Below are 8,875 nucleotides of genomic sequence, written 5' to 3'. Positions count from 1 at the left end.
CGATTGTGTTTAAGGTAAAAGCTGGGTGCGTTGTGAATTCTTTTCTGTATGTGTGTGTCCCTGTCCCTTCCCCAGGCCTTCTGTCTTCTCCCTTCCCTCCAGTGAGCTCCTTCAGCCTCTGGCAGCCCCCACACCCTGGCCACCCTTCCTCTGGTCCTGATGAAGAGGGCCGCTGGCTGCTAGAGGGGATGAGGGGTTGTGTTTGTGGACAGGGCACCTGAAGCCCTGACCCTCAGGTCCTTTGGAGGGCTTCCAGGCTGACTGAAGGCTGGACACTGGGGGGGGGGGAGAATCTTACCAGCACCCCTGAGGCTTAGAGACTTCTGAGAGTGCCCCCCTCCAAATGAGGTTAGGGTGGTGTGTGGTACTCTGTAATGACAGTGCCCACTGTCTGGGTCTGGGTCCCTGCACACTGTCCTGCTGAAACTGTTGAGGGGCCTCCAGAAGCCATGAGCTTGGCCATGGTAGGTGAGGTCCTCTGGGGTAATGGTCTAGGCCAGGGGGCCTCCCAGGGCTGGAGCATGGGGAGGCTCAGAGGAGGACATGGTCACTCTAGACCTACGCCCTCCCTGCCACCCTGCCTCTGCACCCTGACCAATGAGGGACCTCTTCCCAGCATGTAAGGACGTGACCCCACCTCCTGGCATCGGGGCCCCCTGGTGCTTGTGCTGGAACACCGGAGCTGCCTTCCGGGCTTCCTGCAGTGGGGTCCAGGGACGGGGCAGTGCCCTTCCACAGGGGCTACCCGCCGTTAACCTCTTCTTAGTCCGTTGGATTCATGGTGGCTTAGAGGGTGAGGTGAGCCCTTGCCCAGGGGTTGTCGCGGGATTCTTACACTGACCCTGTGAAAGAGGGTCACGAGAGCACCCTGTTTGGGGGCCTGGCTTCCTCCTGCGCGATGCCCAGTGCGCCTGTGGACAGGACCCTGGCTGTGTGGGGTGGGCGGGAGCTCTGTTAAATTCGGAGGTGGCTTTGTGTTTGGAATCCCGCCAGAGGCTATAAATAGCTGAGTGTGTGAAGTATTGGAGCCTAGAGATGGGGGGAGGCCCCGGGTCTCCAGCTGGCAGCAGAGGTGGGTGTGGTGTGATGGGGGGATGGTGACAGCTTGCCCAGGCCTCTGAGGCTCTGCCTGTGACACTCTTAGTCCTTTGAGGGGTAGGGAGGATAGTAGGCGACTTAATGTTGAGAGATTTCCTGTTGGTCCTGGGCAGGAGGGAGCCGTTTTCTCTACTAGAAGCACCCGTATGCCAGAGACTTCTCTGAGTCCTTGAAATATGCAGTAACTCAAACAGCAGTCCTAGGATTTAGGTGGTGGTGTTATCCTTTTTACAAGCAAGGAATCAGAGGCACAGGCTTCTTAGATAAGTGGTCCAGGTCCACACAGCTAGAGGTATGAGCCAGGACTTGCCAGGTGTAGGCGGCTTCAGACGGCCCTCTACCTGGTTGCCTGTAGAAGCATCTGGTCAGATGGAAGTCCAGTGACTTCATGGAGTCCTACTTGAAGCCTTAGGATTGGAGTTCTTGGCCCTTTGCATCTGGATCTGTCCCAGGCAGCGGCCAACAGAGGGACCTGCCTGATCAGAGACCTGGACAGAGGGCTCAGTGCTTTGTTAACCTGTATTGGGCAGAGTGGGCTACTTAACTGAATAGAAATGGAGTTTGTACAAGGACCCCAGGGCCTGGCTTTTACAGGTTAAGCCAGCCCTTCTTGTCCTGTTGTCCTTTCCCCTTGAAGTCATACACCAGCTATGAAATACGCTTATTGGTCCATCCATCTGTGCATTCAGTCATCAACCATCCGTCCATCCATCCAACAAACCCACCAACCATCAGCCAGCCAACCAATCAAATCAGCTATCCCTCCATCCATCAAGCATCCAATCAGCTATCCCTCTATCCCATCCAAGCAACTAGTCAGCTATCCCTCCATCCCTCACTCATGCACCCATCAGCCATTTATCCAACAAACCAACAGCTGTCCTTTGATTAATCAGCCATCCAGCCAGTCAGATATCTGTCCATCCGTCTGTCCATCCAATCAACTGTCCCTTCATCAACCAACCATCGTCCATCCATCCATCCATCTATCCATTCAGCTAGCCAACCAGTCAGCTATCCATCCAGCCAGTCACCTATCCCTCCATCCGTCACCCATTCATCTATCCATCCGTCTGTCAACCAGCCATCCAACCTCCATTCATCAACCATCCATACATCCATCCCACCAACGAACTGTCCAATCTGCCCACTATCCTCTCATCCATCATTACCTGTCCGTCCGTCCGTCCATCCATCCCTGAGCACCCATTGTATGCCCACAGCTGGTCTTAGTACTGAGTCCAGCTGTAAAATAAACAGGACATTGAGACTCTTCCTCCAGTTTCCAGTTTTGTGGGAGAAACTTGCTGTTTAAAAGCAATTTTCAAGCCCAATTATAATCTTTCCCCTTTCCCCCCAAAGAATGATATGTTGTTGTTTTTCCTCCTGGAGATTAGTCCCAGTTGCATTATCCTTCCCTGTTTGGATGTCTAAATAGTCCATTAAAGAACAACAAGCAATTAGCAAAGGGTAATAGGCTCTGTGGTGGGGTGAGCACGAGGGCCTGTGGAAATAAGAGACTTGGCTTGGTTTCGGGGGGAGGAAAGATTTGGAATCTGAAGGAGAAAGTGGAGAGTCTCCTGAACCAGAGTTAGCCACACCAAGGGACTCCAGAGGCCGGACGAGTCCCTCAGACCAAGGGACTCCAGAGGCCGGGCGAGTCCCACAGACCAGCAGTGTATGGCTGCAGGGAGCGAAGGCCGAGTGGAGTGTGGAGAGCTCTGCCCCTGTTTGTAGGCCGGGTGGAAGTCTAGCCCACAGCTCACTGGGACCCCCTTTAGAATTGCTGTTGTCTCATGGGGGTTCCCCGACAGAGAGGAGTCTTAGTGTCCCCTGGGCTGTTGGCTCTGCATAGCCCCATGAGGTGCTGCTGCAGGTCAGAGGGGCCCTGTGGGCATCCTAGGTCCCTGGCCTTGTGCCCCCTCCCCTCATAGATTCTCTCTGAAGGCCTGCTTGGGGGAGCCGTACGTGCACCCTGGTGTGAGCCCCTTTGCAGGGTCCCCTGGCCCAGGCTGGGTCCCAGCCACCTGGCTTCACAGCTGCTGTGCTGTTTCTTCTACACACGTCAGGCCGGAGCCCTGGCCTTTGGCCTCTCTTTGGACCCTAGGTAGGTCCCTTGGAAGAAGTCTCCACTCACTGCAGGGAGAGGCAGACGGGTGGGGTCTGAGCAGAGTGTGGCCCTCTCTTGAGGTGGGGCCACAGCTGGTTAGTCTTCTGGGGTGCATCCACGGAACTGCCTTTCCCTGTGTGTGGCCATGCAGGGGTTAGAAAACAGACGAGTCTGGGATTGGAGAGTGGGCCCTCTGCCGTACCCGTCCTTCTGTGGGGTGGTTCTGACCTCTCCTTTGTGCTGTGGCAGTGGTTGTGAGGAGGTGAGCTGGGGTGGTGCCCGGTTACACTGGCCCACAGAATGCAGACAGGACAGGTAGGCACTGGGTGCGGCTTCCACGTGGGTGTCTGTGAGGAGCTTGGCGGCAGGGCTGTTCATGGGGACCCTGGGATAGCGGCAATGGTGGGGTACCCCCAGGTGGAGCTGATTGGAGCAGGACACATCAGCAGAGGCTTGCAGTCCCTGGGGCAGATTTGGGGTTGGGACTCGAAGGGGTGGTGAGGAAGGGAGAATTGGCGAACGTTTGATTCCTGTTGGAAGGACACTAGGATTTGAAAGGGACAGTTGGCGATTGGAGTGCTCTGCTGCCTGGATGGCACTTCTGCCCACGTGGGTGGGCAGGCGTGCCTGGCACAGTCACCAGGGCTTGGCCTTGGCCTGGGGATGCTGTGTTTCCACAGTTTGGTCATCTCCCAGCCCCTCCTCCTCCTGGGGATGAAAATCAGCCCTGGGCAAGCCTGGAAGTGCTGCTTCGGTCTTCAGGGTCTGCGGAGCACCACACTGTGAGGGGCCCTGCATCCTGTCCAGACTCTGTGCCTTTGGCGATTGTGGGGGACACACCAGCAGTGTCTAGGGGTGCTGTGGGGAGGAGGCTGGGGCTGGGAGAGGTGGCAACAGTAGTGAACTATCCTGTGTGTAGCTGGTCCATGTTTGGACCCCCAGGGTTTAGAAGAAGACCCTGAGACAGGTGGAGTGGACGGAAAATGCGGGTTCTGGCCCGTTGGATAAATTGGACTCAATCCAGCAATGTGTGGTTTTGACAGACACTCCTTCCCTCTCCCCCACCCCAGTGACCAGTGGGTCCTGAGGTTTTGAGGGTCCTCTGACCTTTTCTGCGGCTGTAGAGGAGCCCCACGGCTCTCCCCAGATTGCATAATTACATCCATCTGTCACCAGGGGTGGGTGGGGGATGCGGGGCCAGGGTAAGCCTCGTGCTGTGGAGTGAATGGGGGGGGTCTGTGGAGCTGGGTGTTGGATGGTGAGTTGAGGCCCAGCGTTGGTGCAGGCCTCGTGATACTTACCTGTGCTGCCCACTGCCCAGCCCTTCGTGGGTTGGCCGGGGCTCAGAGGTGGGGACCCTCTTGGGCTGGCCTGGGGTTCACAGATGGGGACTCTTTCGAGCTGGCCAGGGGTCCAGGGACCGGGACCCTCTCTCTGGGCTGGGGTCCAGGGAAGGAGGAGGAGGATGGCTCCGGCGTGTGCTCAGTCTCCCGTCGTCTGTGTCCCGCACAGGCTCCGGGCGCGGGGAGGCCGAGACCCGGGAGTGCATCTACTACAACGCCAACTGGGAGCTGGAGCGCACCAACCAGAGCGGCCTGGAGCGCTGCGAGGGCGAGCAGGACAAGCGGCTGCACTGCTACGCGTCCTGGCGCAACAGCTCGGGCACCATCGAGCTCGTCAAGAAGGGCTGCTGGCTGGACGACTTCAACTGCTACGACAGGTACACAGGCTTCCAGCCTTGCTGGACCCCTGGCCTTGCAGGCCCGCGGCGTCCAGGAGGGCTGGGCGGGGGAGGAGAGAAAAGGTGCTGTGGAGACAACTAGGCCGACTGGACATGTGAGGCCTGAGAAGGGGTGTGTGTGGGGAGGGCCCTCTGGGGGCCTTGATGTCTGTGGAGGGGATGGGCTGGTGTGCCACAGCCGAGGGTGAGCGTGGAAATCCTGTACCTCCAGGCAGGAGTGTGTGGCCACGGAGGAGAACCCCCAGGTGTACTTCTGCTGCTGTGAAGGCAACTTTTGCAACGAACGCTTCACCCATTTGCCGGAGGCAGGGGGCCCTGAAGGTGAGGGGAGCACCAAAGGTGAAGGGGCCCTGAAGTGGGGGGAACCCTGAAGGTGAGGGGAAGCCCCGAAGGTGAGGGGAGCTCTGAAGATGAGGGGGACCTGAAGGTGAGGGGGACCCTGAAGGTGAGGGGGGCACCTCATGGTGAAGGGAGCCCCAAAGGTGAGGGGGGCCCCACAAGTGAGGGGCCCTCTTGGTCCTGGAGCTCCTGAATCAGGTGGGGCATGATGATAGGCCCATAGTCTGGTCGTGGAGATGTGGAGGACAGACTGTGTAATGCAGAATTCCCTGTGTTCCCCAGTCACGTATGAGCCACCCCCGACAGCCCCCACCCTGCTCACGGTGCTGGCCTACTCTCTGCTGCCCATTGGGGGCCTGTCCCTCATCGTCCTGCTGGCCTTCTGGATGTACCGGCATCGCAAGCCCCCCTACGGCCACGTGGACGTCCACGAGGTGAGGCCGGGCTGCCAGGGGTCAGAGTGGGGTGGGTGTGGGGTGGCCAGGCCCTGCTTAGCTGTTGGTCTGTCTCAGGACCCCGGGCCCCCGCCGCCGTCCCCTCTGGTGGGCCTGAAGCCGCTGCAGCTGCTGGAGGTCAAGGCCCGGGGTCGCTTTGGCTGTGTCTGGAAGGCACAGTTAATGAACGATTTCGTGGCTGTCAAGATCTTCCCGCTCCAGGTAGGTACTCGGATCACCGTCCCCCACTGTGCCCCGAGCTCTGACACCCCTCCTGCCCCAGGACAATCCAGGCTGCATGGCACTTGCCGGGTGGCCACCTGTCACCTACAGAAGGTGCTTGATGCCCTGCACTTGGCAGTTCAGCAGATGCCCCACAGAAGTGAGAGCTCGGAGCTGGAGTGGGGTTTGCAGAAGCCTTTGTTAAAGCTTGGCTCCCTCGGGCTTTCGGGCTGGGTTTTCTTGTGCTGTCAGGTTCTTCTCAGGTCCTGGAGCCAGGCCAGGCGCCCTGTGCCCTCATTGGCTGGGTGGCATTGGGCCACTGGCTCCTCTCCGGGCCTCACTGGGGCAGTCTGTGATTGGAGGGGGCAGGCATTGCATGACCGTGGGGTTACTGCTGGCCGCGGCTGGGAGGCCCCGAGCGGGAAATGGGGGCGTGGCTGTCCTGCTGCAGGGTGGTGGTGCGGCGGGCTGAGCCCTGTCCCCCCGCAGGACAAACAGTCCTGGCAGAGCGAGCGGGAGATCTTCAGCACTCCGGGCATGAAGCATGAGAACCTGCTGCAGTTCATCGCGGCTGAGAAGCGCGGCTCCAACCTGGAGGTGGAGCTCTGGCTCGTCACGGCCTTCCACGACAAGGTGAGTGCGCCGCGAGGTCACCTGTCCAGCTGTCCTGGATCCCCGGGGTGGCCTTCCAAGGGGGGAGGGGCTGGACCTGGGGCAGTGTCCACAGTAACGCAACCCCGGGTCCTGGGGCAGTGTCCACAGTAACGTGACCCCGGGTCCTGGGGCAGTGTCCACAGTAACGTGACCCCGGGTCCTGGGGTAGTGTCCACAGTAACGTGACCCCGGGTCCTGGGGCAGTGTCCACAGTAACGTGACCCCGGGTCCTGGGGCAATGTCCACCGTAACTTGACCCTTGACCTTGTGAGAGTGTCCACAGTAATGTGACCCCTGGTCCTGTGATAGTGTCCACAGTCAGGTGCCTCTGACCCTGTGACATTGTCTACAATAATGTGACCCCTGATCTTGTGAGAGTGTCCACAGTGAGGTGACCCCTGGCCCTGTGGCAGTGTCCACAGTTATATGACCCACACCCAGTGCTAGTGTCACATAAGGTCCCAGTAAGGGGATCTCTACTTTATAGACCTTGGGCATTTACAAGAATCTTGGGATAATCTTAGAAGTGGTAAAGAAGTAGTAACCTGTGGGGCTGTGATTACCCCGACTTCTGCTCCCTCACCTCCGTGCTGGCCCTCCTGCTGTCATCAGTTACAGCCTCTCTGGAGGGTTGCCAGCTGTGGCCAGCAGATCACCTCTTGGGCTGGGCCAGCCGTTGTCGCCGGGCTGTCCCCCTAGGCTTGGCTGGCTGTGACTGCTGGGCTATCCCCCCAGACTGGTCTAGCTGTGGCTGATGGGCTATCCCCTGGGCTGGGCCAGCTGTGGCCGCTGGGCTGTCCCCTGGGCTGGGCCAGCTGTGGCCGCTGGGCTGTCCCCTGGGCTGCTACTGTCTGTGCCTCAGCGCCCTGCTGCCTTCCCTAGGGCTCCCTCACTGATTACCTCAAGGGGAACATCATCACGTGGAATGAACTGTGCCACGTGGCAGAGACGATGTCTCGCGGGCTGTCGTACCTACACGAGGACGTGCCCTGGTGCCGCGGAGAAGGCCACAAGCCGTCGATCGCCCACAGGTACCTGGGTCAGCAAGTGGCCTCCTTCCCAGGACGTAGGCAGGGCCCGGAGGAGTTTAACTTCTTAAATGCTTAGGTGCTAGTGGCCTGTGTGAGGCTAGTGGGCGCTCAAGCTGGGCTCTCTGAGGCTTCCACCTGTGTCCTTGGGCGGGGTGCCCTCTCGTGGTCATAGGCGGAAGTGCTGGATCTCGTCCTTTATTTACTGGTTGAGCAGCTGTTCTCAGACTTTGCTTGGGACCTTTACACTCTTTTTTTTTTTTTTTAAATTTAATTTTTTTAATTTTTTTGTGCGTGTACCATCAAATCGGATCTGACTGGTAACAGGAGGAGATTACCCCTCCTCCAGCAGAGCATCTGGTGGATTTGAACCGTGTACCTCTGAGATTGCAGTACAGCTTCTTGCCACTAGGCCACCAGAGCTCCCTGGGGCCTTTACACTCTTAAACAAAACTTGTGTACGTGGGTTGCGTCAGAGATTGTGAGGGTCCCTAGGAGCTCTTGGGCACAGACCATGGTGTCGGGGAGTCTGGGTGTGATGCCAGAAGCAGGGCGAGGTGGCCCGTAAGTGGGCACACGGGAGTACATGGTCCTGCTTCATTCAGCCCACCTTCCAGGAGCAGGGCGAGGTGGCCCGTAGGTGGGGACATGGGAGTACATGGTTCTGCTTCCGTCAGCCCACCTTCCTCCACAGGGACTTTAAAAGCAAGAACGTGTTGCTGAAGAGCGACCTCACGGCCGTGCTGGCGGACTTTGGCTTGGCCGTTCGCTTTGAGCCAGGGAAACCTCCTGGGGATACCCATGGGCAGGTAAGGGGCCTCGGGAGGGATGGAGGGCTGGCACAAGGTGGGCACTGCTCTCCCGGGCTCACCTGGGAGGGGGTAGGGGGTGTACAGGGGCTGCTTGCCCAGGCTCAACTGGGAGTGTGCAGGGGGCAGGGGACTTACAGGGGCCACTGCCTGAGCTCAGCTTGGAGGGGGCAGGGGGCGTACAGGGGCCGCTGTCCGGGCTCAGGACTGTTGCGCTCTCTGACAACATTTCCTGGCTTTACCGGGGAAGCGAAGCCCTGAAATGTCATGTCACTTCCTCGGACTGTCAGCGTAGGAACAGCAGGTCCCCGGTTGGGGTTTTAACCTCTCATCCTTGTAGCTTCTGGCTTTTTCCTACAAAGAATCCAAATTATTATTTTTTTTAATTTAATTTTATTTTTTTTTATTGTATTATTTTTACGTGTACCGTCAAATCAGAT

At 58.4% G+C, this 8,875-nt stretch overlaps 1 protein-coding gene across 1 annotated transcript in view; it reads left to right on the top strand.

The window, feature by feature from the left end:
• Positions 1–3,607: 3,607 nt before the first annotated feature.
• Positions 3,608–8,875, top strand: part of ACVR2B (activin A receptor, type IIB) — a 9,025-nt gene continuing 3,757 nt past the window's right edge. The window contains exons 1-8 of the mRNA XM_006890650.1: positions 3,608–3,686; positions 4,721–4,928; positions 5,161–5,270; positions 5,571–5,722; positions 5,801–5,944; positions 6,434–6,577; positions 7,481–7,629; positions 8,321–8,435. Of these exons, the coding sequence (XP_006890712.1) occupies positions 3,608–3,686; positions 4,721–4,928; positions 5,161–5,270; positions 5,571–5,722; positions 5,801–5,944; positions 6,434–6,577; positions 7,481–7,629; positions 8,321–8,435 (1,101 nt within the window). The remainder of the gene's footprint in view (positions 3,687–4,720; positions 4,929–5,160; positions 5,271–5,570; positions 5,723–5,800; positions 5,945–6,433; positions 6,578–7,480; positions 7,630–8,320; positions 8,436–8,875) is intronic.

This window comes from Elephantulus edwardii, unplaced genomic scaffold, assembly GCF_000299155.1.
Source record: "Elephantulus edwardii isolate Elephantulus edwardi_28Jun2011 unplaced genomic scaffold, EleEdw1.0 scaffold00091, whole genome shotgun sequence".
Lineage (NCBI taxonomy): Eukaryota > Metazoa > Chordata > Mammalia > Macroscelidea > Macroscelididae > Elephantulus > Elephantulus edwardii.
Note: the sequence above shows the minus strand (reverse complement) of the source record. Positions and strands in the feature narration are given on the sequence as shown.